Genomic DNA, 17,891 nt, shown 5'->3' on the forward strand with positions numbered 1-17,891 from the left:
AGAAATATTATGAAATGCTTAAAGAAGTCCAAAGTAAACTTCAGCATTAAAGACAAATAAGCATAATTTATATCTGTTGGGTTATCTGTGGTATCTCACCATCATGGTTAAAAATACCAATTACTAATTAACTTTAAATGCTCAAAAGGTCTGATTATCATGTGATTCCAACTGGCTGGAAGCTGAAATGATAGTTTTTATTCTACATTTTTTACTTCAAATTTTATATATGAAATCTGTGATTCACTTATTGCATTTTATACATGATTATATAAATGACAAATGAACCATATTTCTTACCTCTGGTGTCCCACAAAATGTGGTGGTGGTGTCAGAAGTAGCAATTCCTTCTTTACAAAGCCCGAAATCTGTTAAGACAACATGTCCCTGACAAATACGGGAGTAAGATAAAAGAAGGCATAGACATAAACTGACAGTTTTTAAAAGCATTTTACTTTGAAATAATTTTAAACCCACAGGAAACTGAGAAAACAGTACAGAGAGTTCCATGTACCCCTCACCCAGCTTCCCCCAATGCTGATGCCTTATACACTATGATAAGATGTCAAAATTAGGAAACTGACATAGGTACAATACTGTTAACTAGACTTTACAAACTTTATTCAGTTTTTATGATTCTTTTGCATGATCATTTGTGTGTATGTATGTGTAGTTTTATGCAATGAAGATCTATAGATTCATTAATTACCACCATAATCAAGATAGGGAACTGCCCATCATCCCAAAGGAACAAAGGAACTCCCTCCTGCTACCCCTTATCCTTGCACTCTCCTATTCCCTTGGTCCCTGCCCCTTGCAACCACTGGTCTCCACCTCTATAGTTCTAAGAATGTTATATAAACAGAATTATGTACTAGGGAATCTTTGAAGCTGACTTTTTTCACTAAGCATAATGACAACAAAAATTGAGAACTAATAAATAGGTTTATAAAAGATAATACTTACTACTGAATCCAAAAGAATATTTTCTGGTTTCAAGTCTCTATCAAATTAAAAGGGAAAGAAAAACAAAAATGAATATTAACTGAAATAAAATAATAAAAAGACATTTTTACAAATAATATTTTTAAAATTTACCTGTACACTATTTTGATTGCATGCAAGTAACCCAATGCACTGGCAATTTCAGCAGCATAAAACCTAGCTCTGTGTTCAGGAAAGGACCGTTCTCTTTGTAAGTGAAAAAACAGCTATAAAATGGAAATGAATATTAAGATCATCCACACATAAAATGAAACAAATATATTTTATTAATACAAAAATAGAATTTATTTTTTTACTTTGAACATGAGATAAAAATGCAACCAAGCATAGAACTGTGGCTCTTCATTATCTGTGTCCCTCATCTAGTAACCATTCTCTCTATTCAACCATGCGTCTTTTTTTATTTGCCCTTGCTAACGTACTCATCTCCCATTTACTCCTCAATCCTCAGTGTGACAGTCACCACCCTAGACAATGCACTCTGGAAAAAGTTATCAATGATCTTGACATTGCCATATAGTTATCTAACTGGGCCTTTTTTTACTGTTCTTATATTTGGAGGAAAAAAAAACACTATTCAGAGACTGGAAACTAGTGCTGGAAGATCATATATAACCTACAGATTTAATTTTTTTGAGCCAAACACTGTGTTTAGAAAAATGTACATTAATTTGTAACATTTACAAATGGGGAAATTTTTTGGTAAAAATTCATAGTTATGGTTTCTTCAGGGGAAAAAACTCTGCATAATTAAGCCTAAATTTCAATGTGGTAGCAAATGGATGGAGCTGAGTAGCAGCTGGACTCTCCAGTTCATTTCTTAAACTTCTGAGTTCTTAACTTATTTCTTATAGCCTGTCCTTTAATCATTAGGTTACCTGCCTGGGTGAAGTTTGTGCTAGGTCCTTACTCTAAGTCCCTGGCTTCTAAGACAACGATCTCTCCTTCTTAGGTCTCCTTCTACCTTGGAGAGTTCCATCCTCATTCTTTTCTGGCCCCTTATGCTGCAGGGATTAACAAACTTTCTGTCCTCAGTTTCTCTACCATGATTCTTTCTCTAGATGCTCTGCCCTGGTAACCAAATCCATCATTTTAACTATCACCTCCATGTTGATGTCACTCATGTGGACATTCCCAGCTCAGACCTCTGCTTGGAACTTCTACTGCAAAAACCTGCTTGCCTGCTGCTCTTTCTTGAATATTTCACAAGACAACAATTTCAACTTGTCTAAAACAGAGCATCTGTCTTCTCTTACATACTTATCGCTGTTTCTCTCTTTTAATGATAATCACTTTCCACCCAGCCCTCTAAGCCACGGGAGGCAGCAAGGTACAGCAGAGTCAGACTTTAGAGCTGATCAGACCTAGGTTTAAATACTGGTTCTTCTCTTTTCTGGGTGTAATTCATTTAACTTCTCTGATTTTCAAAGGTTGCCCCCCAAAATTTTTGTAACCTCTTCTGAAAGGTTATAGTGATGATCAACCACAACAAATCCTGACAGAGTAGACAAATGGGGCTGACCTGGGATTCAACCATACTGCTCCTTTACCCTTACCCCCTGTATCTAACCAATAAATAATCTTTTAGTTATTTCTGGAATACTAAAATTTTAAAAATCCTTTTTACCCCATCACTGCTCTTATTGACTGTAGCTTACACTATTAAAATATTCTATTCACTGGTCTCCTGATCACATATGTCCAATATAACTGTAATGAAAACTACCAAAAATGAAAATCTGAGCATTCATTAATAATAGCTAACAATGACTGTTTATTAAATCAAAGGCACTATGCTAAGAACTTTATATGTTTATATTATAATTCACCCAACTACTCTGCGATAGGGAATTAATGAGCAAGCTGAGGCTCAGAAAGGCTTATTTGTATATCTAGTATCATAAAACTTATTTGCTTATATTCTACCTGGATCCAAAACAGATCTGAATATACAAAAATAAATATCAAGGTTAAATCATGTCAAGTATAAAATCTAAGTATGAATATTGGGGGAGGAAATAAAAGTAATAATAATAGGAAACACAGAATGACATCATACTCCCCTTATCTCTATCCTTTCTCATCTTTATTCCTCTTCTACCGACTCCCCATTCAATCCCCCACACCCCAAAATTCTATTTCATTTGCTTTTTTCCCCCCATTATTTTAGCCAAGTGTATCTTTTAGAAGACAAGCCCAATTCTTTCCACTTTTGCCACTCAGTTGATGGGTGGTCACTATATAAATAGGGCTCAGAAGCAAAGTCCTAAAACAGCACAAGGAAAATGCAAAGTAGGCAACTTGCAGAAGGATCTCATCTGCAGTTAGATGCCTCACATGGTATTTCCAAGACAGAGTGGTTCTTATGTCTAGGTTAAATCCAGGGCCTGACACTTAAAGTACTGTGACACTGAGAAAGTTACTTAACCTCTCTGAGCCTTAACTTCTCTACCTATAAAACGGGCACAAAAGTGCTTACCTCAAAAATTCGTGACCATTAATTGAAATAATGCATGTAAAATAATTATAAATTGATAAATTATAAAATAATTATAATTAATAATAATTATAAATTATAATAATCAATAAATTACCATTATATCTTAGCACTAACACACACACAAAATAAAATGATAATATTCAAGGTAGGAACAATGTGGGTCCAGGTCGATCTGTATCTCTGAATCGGGGTACCTGGGGAGTTCATAATCTTGCTTCTACACTGAAGAGTCATAAGGCATTTGTGTCATAGATTTAGGGGGTTGAATAATGATTATTTTTATGATCTGCCTCTAGAATGATCTAGATATGTCTGATCATCTTTCTTCTAGTTCATTTATTCTACAGTTAAGGTTGAAATAATTATTTCTCTCTCTTTTTGCTCTGGGATTAGGGGACAGAAGATCCTTTTGTAAAGATGTGACAAAATCTACCAGTTAAAATAACTTTAAAGACACATTCACAGATCGGAGATCAAACAAATCAGAAAGGTGGGAGGATTGAGAAGCAGAGGAATACAGAATGGTCAGCTCCCTAGATGCTGGAATCAGACTGCCAGAGGTCAATTCCTGGTTCCAGTACTTACTAACCTTATAACTTGAGCAAGTTACCTACCTTTGCTTTGCCTCAGTTTCTTTGTTTTATACAATGATTGTTGTGATGATAAAATAACATGTACAAAGAGTCAGTACTGGGCACATTAAGTATACTGGATATGTTAGCAATTACTGTAATTATTATAATAGCAGCATTTTCCAAAGTATATTTCAATATCCCTCTGATTCAGAGTTTTTTAGAATATTATTAATAGATCTGGTTCAAACAAAAAAGGGGACTGTATGGTAAAAAAAATTTTTTTAAAGAAATCCTTGCTTTTTTTAAGGCAACACTTCTCAAAGTCTTTAACATGCTGAAATGTATTGTGAATAACCAAGAAACACTGTTAATCACCAATGGGATATAACATGAAACATTTCCAAACAGACTTCACCACAGAACTCTTTATTAGAGGATTATCTCACCTGATTAATAGTTTACACATTTTAGAAAAAGACAGGCTGGAATAGTATGTATAGCATGCAAATATTGAAACAGCAATTAAATGTTACAAATCATGTTTTATTCTAATGTTTCAGTTTATTATTCTTGCTACATAGCTCAGAGACAAAACTATCCATGAGATCTGTAGCTTCATAACAGGGTTCTTTTATGAACCTTCCCACCTATACCATTCAGCTGCTTAAGAGAAGAGCTTTGTGTTATACTTATCCACATCTTGCATTATACTTATTAGCCAGCACCTTATATACTGTTGCTACTCCACAAATAGCTTCTAATGCTGGACAATCCTTCCAAAAACTGATAAGGAAAAGAAAATTTTTGACTTTATTCCATTTTTTCCAAACATACATTAGAAAACTAGTTATAAAACTCACCTCTCCTCCATTAACAAAATCCAGAACAAAATACAGCTTTTCAGTTGTTTGGAAAGAATAATGTAACCCAACCAAAAATGGATGTTTCACATTTTTCAAGAGCACATTACGTTCAGCCATAATATGTTTTTGCTGTTAAAAAAAAAAGGTAAAGGATCAATGTGTATTATACAGCAGAGAACACCTCTGTTAGTTGAGAAAAAGAGTACAGGCAAAACAAAGCTATTTTACCTCTTTTCTGTTCAGAACTATTTTTTTCTGTAACACCTTGACAGCATAAAATTTTCCATCCAGTTTCCGTTTTGCAAGAAGAACCTGTTGTAGTTAAAGATTGTGCATATTATTCAATATTGTGATAGGAATAATTCAATTGTCAATAGTTAAATTTTACAAAAGAAAGTCAAAGGGACCTAGACAATATAGTGTTTTTATTTTGAAAATTGTTAACTACTGAATTTATTTCTATAATTTTACTTTTCCTTAAATATTTTAATAAAACAAAAAAAGATGTTGGTCATTTGAATAGCCAGGTACCACATGTCATTTAATGTACTGATGGTTGAGATTTCCACTAAATTTAAGTGCCAAAATATACTGCTTGAGATCTTTGTGCATGTGTGTGTACCAGCCCTGACAAATACTGAGGCTATATATTTCATGACTACACACACAAAAAAGGAGGATATGGTTTCTAGGCCATCAAAATGCATTTTTGTTTTACCATTTAGGTTTCTCTTATAGGTTTCAAATTCAGAAGAGTTCAGGGAAAGCACCATGAATAGCTGATTTTTTAAGATGGGCTGGGTTGTATGCAGACGCTTTCAAGGGTCTGAGGAAGCTTAGGGGATCTTGCCCCCCAAAAAAGGTAGACATACTCAAGGTTTTGAAAATAATTTTAAGGGATTCAAAATTTAAGGGGTTGCAAATAATTTTAATGGATGCACCACAAGTTGTGTAACAATAAAATTACATGTTCAAAAGCTTTTTGAGATGATCTGACAGCAATTCGTGACACTGTGGCATCTTAATTTCTAGTACATCTGTGGTCTTCCTAGCCAAAACCTATAACCCATCTCATCATGAGAAAAACATCAAATTCCAATAGGGAGGTAACTTACAATATATCTAACCAGTACTTCTCAAAACCAGTGAGGTCCTCAAAAACAAGGAAAAGTTTGAGAAACTGTCACAGCTAAGAGGAGCTTAAGGAGACATGATAATCAAATTTAATGTGGAATTGTGGATGAGATCCTAGAATAAAAAAGGACATTAGGTAAAAAAGTAAGGAAATATGTATAAACAACTGACTTCAGTCAATAATAATGTACCAATATTGGTTTATTAATTGTATCAAATGTATCATATTAATGTTAAGATGTTAATAAGGCAAACTGTGTGTGCAGTGGAGAATGGTTTGAGAATTATCTGAAATTTCTGCATTTTCTCTTTACTCAGTTTTTCTGTAAATCTAAAACTGTTCTAAAAAATGAAATGAAGTCTATTAATTTTTTTAAATGTTTGTTATTCAGAAAGGTGGAGTCAAAACTGAGTCTTCAAGGCGAAAATGTCCTGTGCTCAACTGCTGGCATTTTCATCATTTCCCATTCTTTTGTTCTCTACAGTATATGACTCGGTTAACATTCATTCTTTCTTACATTTTTCCTCTTCTTGACACCTCTGATGTGACTGACCCTTCCTTCTCTTTTTAAATTATTCATCTTCAAGTACAATCTGAGAAAATAATTGAAAGACTGAGGCAATTAGGAGGTACTGATTCCCTTCAAGTAGGCATTTTTCAGTATATTGGCAGATCTGGAGAACAGATGGTTAAAAAACAAATGGGCAAATGGAAAGGGGAGAACCAAGAGCACTCACTGGAAAAGTGTTTAGAATAAATATTAGACTGCCATTATTTATTTTACTTTATTATATATGTATTGCTATATTCAAATGCATTGTGAATTTGCATTTGTTTGTTTTTCCTTCTTTTTGTGTATTCTGCTTTGTTTTATTGCACTTTGTTAGTTTCTAACCACTCTCCAAGATTTAAAAAATTTTATTAAATATAACATATATAAAAAACTCACAAATCATTACAGCTCAGTAAGTTACTACAAAATGAACACACTATGCAAACAACTATCCAGGTCAAAAAATAAAACACTGTAGGTAGACTGAAGCCCCCTTTTATTACCACTCCAGAAATTACTCATCCCTGACTTCCTCAAATGTAACCACTGGCAGTAAACAAGTTCTGCTTTTTTTTTTATTTTAACAAAATTTATTAGTAGAATAATTAAAAGCACATAAAGTTGTCTCTGACTTCTTTCCCTCTAAATTATGCAATACACACTTACATTCTTTTTTTTACTGTTGTGCAGAATACTGCCATTGCACAATTTAATCCACTCCTCTTTGACATTTAAATTGTTTATAAATAATGATGTTATGAATATTCTGGCATATGCCTTTCCTAGTGCATATGTGCATGCATTTTTGTTGGATTTATAGCTAGGAGAACCAAAACGTCATAGGTGATACACATATATTTATATATATATATTCAGCTTGAATAATTAATAACAGTTTTCTACAGCATAAAAAAAGAAACATACGGGATTAAATCTAATTAAAGATATGTAAAAATTCTATACGGAACACTATAAAACATTACTGAGAAAAATTGTAGATGAACTAAAAAATTAACAAAGGGGTATACCATGGTCATGGATTGGAAGACTCAATAATGTAAATATAACCATTCTTCCCAAACTGATCTACAGATTCAATGCAATTCCAATCAAAATCCAACCGAATTTCGTGGAAACTGACTTGTGCTACACTTGTCTTCTCCATGACCCCCCCCACACCACATATTTATTTTTACTACAGATTGGAGTATAGAGTAAAAGCATACTTGAATGTACATGATGATTGTGATAATTCCATCTATGACACTTCTGGCCTTAAATGATCCTCCCTCCTCAGTATGACTACACTGTGAAGTTATATGATTTATGCTAATTCTTAAATTCGTACAGATATGCAAAGGGCCAAGAAAAGCCTCCTGAAAAAGAACAAGTAGAGAGAACTTGTACTGTTGGGTGTTAAGCTACCTTTGTCATGACAATGTGGTACTGGTACAAGGATAAAGACATCAATGAAACAAAATATAAAATCTCACAACAGAATATAAAACATAAAATCTAGAAGCAGGCCTATACATACATGGACAATGATGCTTATCCTGCAGATTAGTGTGGATAGAAGAGTCTTTTCTATAAACTGTGTGGGATCAGCTCGATATCAATAGGGAAAAAAATAAACTGCGACCCTACACCTCATATTATATGCAAGACCACTTCCTAGTAGACTCTAGATCTAAACATGAAGTTTCCAAAAGATAGTGGTTTTTGTTTTTAATGACGATCATCTCTAACATCCTAACATATGGTGAGCATTGTGAGAGGAGGATCCATTTCTAACTTTCCATTGTCTGTACTAGTACAATGTCCAGCATGTAGCAGGTGGTCAATATATATTTGCTGAATTAATAAACACATGGGTTTAATTGTATGGTCAGTTTCTGGAATCAGGGGAACTCAGAATAACAAACTAGAGATACTGAAAGCTATGAATATAGCAAACTATAATTAAACACACACATTTTTTATTAAGGCATTATTGATACACACTCTTACGAAGGTTTCACATGAAAAAATAATGTGGTTACTACATTCACCCATATAATTGAGTCCCCCCCCATACCCCATTGTAGTCACTGTCCATCAGTGTAGTAAGATGCCACAGAGTCACTATTTGCCTTCTCTGTGCTACACTGTCTTCTCCATGACCCTCCCACACCACGTATTTATTTTTACTACAGATTGGAATATAATACAAAAGAGTACTTAAATGTACATGATGATTGTGATAATTCCATCTATGACACTTCTGGCCTTAAATGATCCTCCCTCCTCAGTATGACTACACTGTGAAGTTATATGATTCATCTGACAATGTATGAGTAGAAGCAGGGTCTTTATACAGCCTTTGCCTTCCCCAACTGTTATTTTTTGTCTTTCCGGCCTCAGCTTAAAGAATACCTCTTCAAAGAAGCCATCTAAGCAGGGATTCCCCTTCACTGCCTACTGTCCTGTCACTTCACTTTATTCTTCATTTTCTTCTTAGTCCCATTACTGCTTGTAATTATTTGTTTGCATATTTTTAATTTGCTGTTTCCTCCATTGAGTTATAAGCACTGCAAAGGTAGTAATAACTATGTCAGTTTTGTTCAATATCTAACCAAGGCCTAGCATGGTGTGTGATACATAGTATGTACTCAAAAAAATATGTTAAACAAATGAATTTTATGTCAGAATTTGAGTAGATGCCTTATCTCCCTAATTATACTGTTTGTACTCAGAAGGCAAACAAAGCATCTTCATACCATGTCCTTTATACTAATGAGCCCTGTGGCCTTGAACATACACAGCATGTTTTCCTTAAGTACTTATTCACTGAATGACAAAATAAAAACACTCTTACCTTGCCAAAGCTGCCTTTTCCGATAACTTTCAGGAAATCAAAGTCTGATGGTTTAGCACTGTTATAAATGAACAATGACAAGAATTAAGACCCATAGAAATTGGAAAGATGTTAACTTTTAAACATTTCTTAGCACCTCACTCTTTAATAAGTAAATGGGTATAAAACACAAGCATGATGACTCCAGCTTTCACACTGGTAGCATCTCATTTTTAATATAAAACAGGTAATAATAAATAGTAATATCTACTTTCTGATTAAATAAGGCATTTTTTAGCTTTATTTAAGCCTCATTAAGTTCTGCTTAAGAAGGATTCAATAATACACTCACTGAGAGAAAAGAATATATAAGTTATACATATATTTTCATTTTGAACTCAACATAGCTTGTATGTAAACCAATTTTATCAGCTATAAACCTTACCAATGTTGTTAATGAAGAAACTGAACAACTATATAAATTACTGACATATCCCAAAGACTATCATATCTGGTAATTCTTTGGAAAAGGAAGTTACTGGAACACCTAGCAAAGTCACTAAGAAAAATTTCTGATGGAGATAAAGTCATCATGGTGTTTTGCATATTATTATCACTTATTGTACATTACAGATAAAAAACCTCTGTGCTCATTCTCATAGGTGGTAATGTATAACAGCTAAGAGTAGAGAAGCCAAAGGGAATACTAAGATTTTCCTTTTATTTATATTAACTTATCAGGTAAAAACAGCATTGGCTGTATGTAGGCAAAAGCACACAGCAGTTGAAAGTTGAGCTTAAGCAGCCTGAAGAGCTGTTACTGTCAACATAGTCTGAATTCCTAAGTTGTATGTTCTAGGGAGAAAAGAATGACTCTATTTAGATTTTAAATTTCCTTTAATTCATTATCAAAGAAAACAGTCAATTCAAACATGACAGTAAAACCAGATCTAGGTCAAATAATAACAGGTAAAGATCAGGGAGATAAATACTTAACTAAGCTTAGTTGTTCTTCTTCAAGAACCTGCTCTTTGGATTAGTTATGTGTTCTCTAATGATATGCTGAGATACTGAAATGATTTTTTAAACAAATGCAATCATGAAAAGTCATGCAAATCCTTCAAACACAGTAAACAGTCTGGCTGACGTCATGACCAAGGCCCCACTGTTAACTGCTGGTGATGAACCCTAACTGAAAGTAAATTTCTGTTTTAGTGCTGCCTTACCAACTCAATGTTATGATGACAGAAAAGAATGCTCAAAACCAAAATACTCTCCCAGTTACTATCCCATTTCTCTGCTTTCCTTTGCAGCAAAGCTCCTCAAGTTGCCTAAACTGACAGTCTGCACCTGCTATCCTCTCCTCTAGTTCTCTCACGAACCCTTTCCTATCAGGGTCTTGTACCCACCACACCACTGAAACTGCTCATAAAGGTCACCAATGACTTATTAAATCCAGTCAATTCTCCACCATCACTTTACTTACCTTATCAGCAACATTAACAGAGTAGATTACTCTGTCCCTGAGAAACTTTATTCACCTAATTTTTTTCCTCCTATCTTACTACTCTTCATTTTTACTGGTGACTCCCTGAACTTACTATAATGCTGATGTGTCCCAGGACTCAGTCTTTGGACCATTTCTCTTTTCTGTCTACATTCACTCTCTAAGTAGTCCGAAAGAGTAAGGGAAATGTAATATCCTAGGATAAAAGATAGATGACTTTAGAATTAACTGGTAAGACTGTATGAATAGTTACAAGTAAGGATAGCAACACTATATTCCTCTCCCAATCCATGGCAGCTATCACTAATCTGGCAGGGCACTCCTCAAACTGAGTTAAGAAGTGGCCTTGGAATCCTTTGTATTCAGTGTTCTAGGTATTCACTTCTAATGAAATGCTGGAGTTGACACTCAAGATGAAGTTTATTTCTGTTGCTCCTGGTGTTTCTCAAAGTGTTTCCTCTGTGTTCAAATAAATATGGGACTACAGGAGAGAATGGACAAAGTTTAATCATCCTTAATATGCTAGTGTTCATCATGACATCTCTGGAACATGTTGGCTAACAAGTAGGGTTGCACCCATAATGCTGAGCACCAGGAGAATATCAGTTAGACCTGCACTGACATTTTAGTCAGAACACCTCCCAAGTATCTCCCAGGACTTAAGGTCCCATAGGAAATACGGTCTGCTGATTTTCCAGACACACATCAAAAGACACCCAGAAAAGTGACAATGGCAAAACAACAAAACCCAATTAACAATTTGTTGATGAAAAACTCCTGAGAGCTCTCCTAAAGCAATGCAAAGCTAGAGGAGTAAACCAGGCAAGCATACAATACTGTATTTAGTGTAACCACAGTTATTTTTCATAGGCCTCCAGTTAAACTGGCATAATTATGTATATCTGCACATTCACACATAAACAAAATCTTCCTAGAATTTAGTTAAAGGATTGTTTGAACCAAATTAAACCTACTGAGGATTTCCAGATGGTCCCAGGTTGATGTTCTGTGAGGTAGAGTGTAGCTGTTGGGATGGGGGAAAAAAAAAATTATTCTTTTTGAAGCTTCAAAGGTTATCAGTCAATGGTTTTGAAATAAAATATACATAACTGTACTACAGACTGAGATGTATTGCCATGTTACAGAAATCTAAAGTTCTAATTCTTAATAAGTGCATAAACTTACTTGGAGACATATATAATCAATACAAACAAAATCATTTTTATGATAAATTTCAAGAGCAGTTGTAAGAAAAGGAAGAAATCAAGCTCAAAGTTGCCAAATGAAACTGGGGAAGCTCCTTGGAAGAAGTGGGTATTAAAATCACAATTTAAGAGGGATCATTCACATTTAAAAAGCTGGTTAAAATGCCTGTTTTTCAATTTTTCAAATAATAGCTTATTAAAGACAGGAAATGATAGTATGATGAATACTGCAAATGCTGGATTGCAAATTTTAGTTTGATAGGAGACAAACATATTTCTAAAGCAAACATGTATAAAATGAGTGCTTTTCTAATTCCACTATTGTGGCAGAATCAAAATTTTAGATAGGCTTTTCTCTTTACAACACTTAAGTAAATTTAATCCCTTGTGTTAGCTTACAAGCAAATCTTTACTCACCTAGTATGCCATAAAGCAGTTTAATTAATAAAATATTTAAATTCATTAATAATTAGCTAGAAATTTAACTCAAATTCCCAACATACTATTCTAGTGATCCTGTTATTGAGTCAATGAGCACTTTTCATAAAAGCTAAGTATAAGTGAATTCTGCTTCATGTAAATTCTCTTTGAAATTCTTTACATATTCAGAAAATTAAAATCAGTTATAGATGTCTCAGACATGCATACTTTTACTAGAGCACTGTAAAATTATACTTCATATAAGCTATAGTTAAGAAGTAGGCTCTTAAACAAGTAGTGACTCTGTGGCATCTTACTACACTAATGGACAGTGACTTCAATGGGGTATGGGGGGTACTTGATAATATGGGTGAACGTAGTAACCACATTGTTTTCCATGTGAAACCTTCGTAAGAGTATATATCAATGACATCTTAATAAAAAAAAAAAGTAGGCTCTTAAAAACTCTAAGTTACTCATACCTAAAAAATTTCATCTAAGCAATTTCTTACTAGAGACGTGTCATATATATTTCCACTTAAGTACATTTGAAACTTAATAGCAATCTCCAGAATACAAACTATTCTGTAAAATAAAGGGCAAAAGTTCTGCAGCACATTTGTTATAAAATATCAGCACCAGCTTCTTAGTTACAAATCAAATTTATTTCCTACCAATATCTTTACATAAAAAATCTTCATGTAATAAATTTTCAATCCCCAGAAGATAGAAATGTAAGGAACCATACAACCTAGCACAAGACAAAAAAATGTATCAATGCTCTGGTTTGTTAAATGAGATCCTGTGGTAGCATTAATTTTAACATGGAGTAATCTTTTATGCTTAAATATTATAGTGCTCCATAGAATCTGTTAACATAGTCTAAACTAAGTTGTTATTTCAATACACTTACTCTTTGAATGAATGCGCAGAAAACTGGAACACTTTTTCATTAAATAACCTTTTCTTATATAGATGAGGGAAGAGAATTAAGTGTGGACTAAACAAAAGGAGAGCTTGTCTCCCAAATTATATTATTATGTAGTAAGATTTTATTTCACAAGGACTTTGCTAAGGAGCACATTTCTGAAATATTAATAAAAATTATTGGGAAATATAATTAGATAACTTTTTACTGTACCCACTATTTTTAAAGATTATATCTGATTACTACACTGAGGCTGAGGTATAATTTATTACCAGAATGAACACTAATCAAGAGCTTAATTTTCTTGACATCTCAGCCTCTATTTTTGTCTCTATAAATAAGGTGATAGAGGTCCAGATGCCCTCTAAGGTATCTTCTGACTATTAACTTCATTTCATTATCTACTTAAAAGTCCTTAATAAATAGTTACAACAGTAAGATAAGTATGGTTCCTTCCCATTTTTTGGTAGAGATTCTTTTTATCAGTATTTTAAACTGCAAGAGATCCTAGTCCAAGTTTCAGATTTTATGGATGAAGAAAGGAAAAGGAAATAAAATTCAGATTTAAAGTCAAAACTGGCAGAACAGAAGCCAGAACCCAGGAATCTGTCTCAGTTTGGTTCTTCAAAACCAGTTGTCTCTTATAAGCAAGGCAAGGCAAGACATTTTTTTAATGACCTAAACTTATAGTTTCAACTGGAAAATTACAGTTGCATAGATTTTATTCTTTAAAATATTTTTGAATAGTTTCACCTTTTTCAATTAAAAACATATACTTGTAGTTGGAAAGGATGGAAAGTATTAGGGACAAGACATTTTTTTAAAATCCATAACCTTACCAACAGATGATTTTACAAATATTTACAGCAATTTCATATTGTTTTTGTGTAACTTATAAAACCTGACTGGAATCACATTACATGAATATGCATATACAATTTTATACCCTGATTTCACTTAATAGTATATCAAAACTTAAAATACTATCTTCAAAAATATTTCTCAGGTACACAATATGTGGGGACAAATGCTATGTGGTTGATGAACATAAACGCTGATTCTATTTTTTCATGTAGGTCATATTTAAATATATACCTTGTTTTTTTCATGTGAAGGATTATTTCATTTGCATCAACTCCTAAGTGACTTGACTATTTTCATGTTTGATACCTATTGCTAAACTGCTCTCCAAAAGAATGGCATAAAATTATACCACCACCAGTAGAGCCCCAGGGTACCCATGTAGATTAACCAATACTAAAACAGTATTTTATTTACTCTACATTTTTGTTCATTAGGTAAAGGAAAAAAAATCTCTCATTTAAAAACTGTACTTGCTTTTGGCGTCAAGGTTGAACATCTCTCCATGTATTTGTTGACTAAGAGTACTTTTTCATGACCCTTTTCCTTTTTTCTACTGGGATCTTAAATATCATTATTTCTAATAATCCATTTGTATTAGCTTTTTACACAGATGTTATTCCTTTTTATGCCTTATTTATTACAAACGTTTTCCCAGTTCATTGTTTCTTTTGTGATAAGCTGCACAGAAATAACTTTAAAATATTCCCTTACATTATCCTAGGAGCAACCATGTCAGAGACAAAAAGTTAAATCTGTTCTCTTAACTGAGAATCCTCTTGGGGTATCAGAGAAGAAAAATACTCCTATCCAGTAGTCACCAGAAAAGGAATATGAAGATTTTATCTGTGGGACAGTAATGTTCCAACTCATAATATCATCTTTTAAATCACAAAAACAGAACCATGACAAAGTCAAAAGACATTATAAAAACAAAAATGTACATCAATCCACCACTTCTGATTTTCATATATATTTAACAAGTTATATCAAATTTTAATTATAAAGGTATTATATTTATATAACATTTTCAGTATAATTTTAATTGCTCTATAGTATTTGGGTTAAATTATTGTAATTTACTTTTCCTACACAGCTTTCCAAGGTAAATGTTGAAAATATTTTCATAATAAGCCACAAGCTTATTATACTTGTTTATCACAATTTATTTCAAAAATAATATCCTATTCTTTATTTGGAATACATATTGATTATATGCATAACCTACAAGAGCAAAAGTTAGTTGACATCAACTGGCACAAGCGTATTTATAAAACCTGATAATGCAGAGGAAGGGAGATGTAATATTCTGGCTGAAAAGGTCCTTCCTGCTGGCCAAAATTCAAAATAGTTTCAAGTATGCTGGTGCTGCTGAAGATACATTGATCAAAAAATAAGATGTAAAGTGAAGAAAGACAGAATATAAAACTGTATATACTATATAACTAAAATTAGATAATTAAAATCCCTGTATATTAAGATTAGAAAGAAAATCACTAAAATGTTAAAAATTACTGGGTTTGGTTGGAAATAAGATGGGTAATACTTCTATTTTTAAACTCTGACATATCACTTTTTATACAAAAGTATTCATTCTATAAACTTTATGACAATGATCAGTAAGAGGTGTCCACACTTATTTTTTTGTGTTCTACAGAGCAGAAAATCTATAGTGGATGAAATTTTATCATTTTAAGTAAATGTCCTGAAGTTCCCAATAATTTCATCTTTGAGGAATGATATTTTTTCTGTTAAAAATATACAATCCCTCTTACTACCTTCTGAATACTTCTTTCATCCTCATCTTCAGATGGATCTGACTGATGTTTTGGACTGTCCATTTGAAGGAATGCTCTGACATCTGGACTAAAAACAAAAATTAACTTTATTATGACTTTGAAAGTATTTCTGCAGCTTTTCTCCCTTTTAAAATAAAAATAACAGTTAACTACAGTAGCATTTACAGCAAAAAGTCAATTAAAATCCATTAATATTCATTATAAAAAAGAAATAAGCAAATTAACTTAAAAAAAATAAGAATTCCAACAGACAAATGGACAAAGGTATAAATAGGAAGTTCACAGAAGAGAAAACCCAAATGGTAAGAAAATTTATGAAGATGTCTAACTTCATTAATAATCAGAGAAATACAAATTAAAACAATAATGATATACCCCTTGATGTCCATTAACTCACAAAAATTAGATAGGTAATACCAAAAGTTGGTAGGGATATAAGGAGACACCTTCATATATTGGTAAGAAAGAATATAAAATGAGATAACTTTTCTGAAAAGCAATCTGGCAATAGTTGGTAAAACCATGCATGCATTTTCTCTAGGTCCAGAAATTCCAGTTCTAGGAATAAACCGCAGAAAAAAAACGACATACAAGTTCAGTAAAAGACCTGTAACTAGGATACTCATTGCAATATTCTCAATAGTAGTGAGTCAGGAGCAAAATAGGCATACATACAGTAAGCAAGCTATGGTAACTATCTACAGAGAATTCCACTCAGCAGTCAGAAACAAGGAATTTTCTCTCTCTATATAGGGGAGTACCATTTATGTACATTCATTAAATACAGACTCAAAGCAGCAATTAATCAAATATATCCAAAGACACATAACATCATAGTGGGTATCAAAAGATCAACAGTGGATACACAAAAATCTGTTGCATTCCTATATACTAAAGATGAACTAGCAGAAAGAGAAATCAGAAAAAAAATACCATTCACAATTGCATCAAAAAGAATACCTAGGAATAAACTTAACCAAGGAAGTGAAAGACCTATACCCCCAAAACTACAAGACACTCATGAGAGACATTAAAGAAGATACCAATAAATGGAAAAACATTCCATGCTCATGGATAGGAAGAATTAATATTGTCAAAATGGCCATCCTGCCTAAAGCAATCTACAGATTCGATGCAATTCCTATCAAAATACCAACAGCATTCTTCAACGAACTAGAGCAAATCATTCTAAAATTCATATGGAAGCACAAAAGACCCTGAATAGCCAGAGCAATCCAGAATAAAGCTGGGGGGATTATGCTCCCCAACTTAAGGCTCTACTACAAAGCCACAGTAATCAAGACAATTTGGCACTGGTACAAGAACAGAACAATAGACCAATGGAACAGACTAGAGAGCCCAGATATAAACCCAACCATATAAGGTCCATTAATATATGATAAAGGACCTATGGACATACAATGGGAAAATGATAGCCCCTTCAACAACTGGTGTTGCCAAAACTGGACAGCTACATGCAAGAGAATGAATCTGGATTATTGTTTAACCCCATACACAAAAGTAAAGTCAAAATGGATCAAAGACCTGAATATAAGTCATGAAACCATAAAACTCTTAGAAGAAAACACAGGCAAAAATCTCCTGAATATAAACATGAACAAATTCTTCCTGAACACATCTCATTCAGCAAGGGAAACAAAAGCAAAAATGAACACATGGGACTACATCAAACTAAAAAGCTTC

General features: G+C 33.2%; 1 protein-coding gene across 3 annotated transcripts in view; it reads right to left on the minus strand.

The window, feature by feature from the left end:
- SGK3 (serum/glucocorticoid regulated kinase family member 3) overlaps positions 1 to 17,891 on the minus strand; it is a 176,961-nt gene that overhangs the window by 14,083 nt on the left and 144,987 nt on the right. For all 3 annotated transcript variants that reach the window (XM_036886222.2, XM_036886221.2, XM_057498026.1), the window contains exons 6-13: positions 16,167 to 16,254; positions 11,949 to 11,998; positions 9,489 to 9,546; positions 5,172 to 5,255; positions 4,941 to 5,072; positions 1,099 to 1,211; positions 967 to 1,003; positions 301 to 387 (exon numbers count right to left, since the gene is read on the minus strand). In XM_036886222.2, coding sequence (XP_036742117.2) covers positions 301 to 387; positions 967 to 1,003; positions 1,099 to 1,211; positions 4,941 to 5,072; positions 5,172 to 5,255; positions 9,489 to 9,546; positions 11,949 to 11,998; positions 16,167 to 16,254 — 649 coding nt within the window. The remainder of the gene's footprint in view (positions 1 to 300; positions 388 to 966; positions 1,004 to 1,098; positions 1,212 to 4,940; positions 5,073 to 5,171; positions 5,256 to 9,488; positions 9,547 to 11,948; positions 11,999 to 16,166; positions 16,255 to 17,891) is intronic.

The sequence above is a fragment of the Manis pentadactyla genome, chromosome 3, assembly GCF_030020395.1.
Source record: "Manis pentadactyla isolate mManPen7 chromosome 3, mManPen7.hap1, whole genome shotgun sequence".
Taxonomy (NCBI): domain Eukaryota; kingdom Metazoa; phylum Chordata; class Mammalia; order Pholidota; family Manidae; genus Manis; species Manis pentadactyla.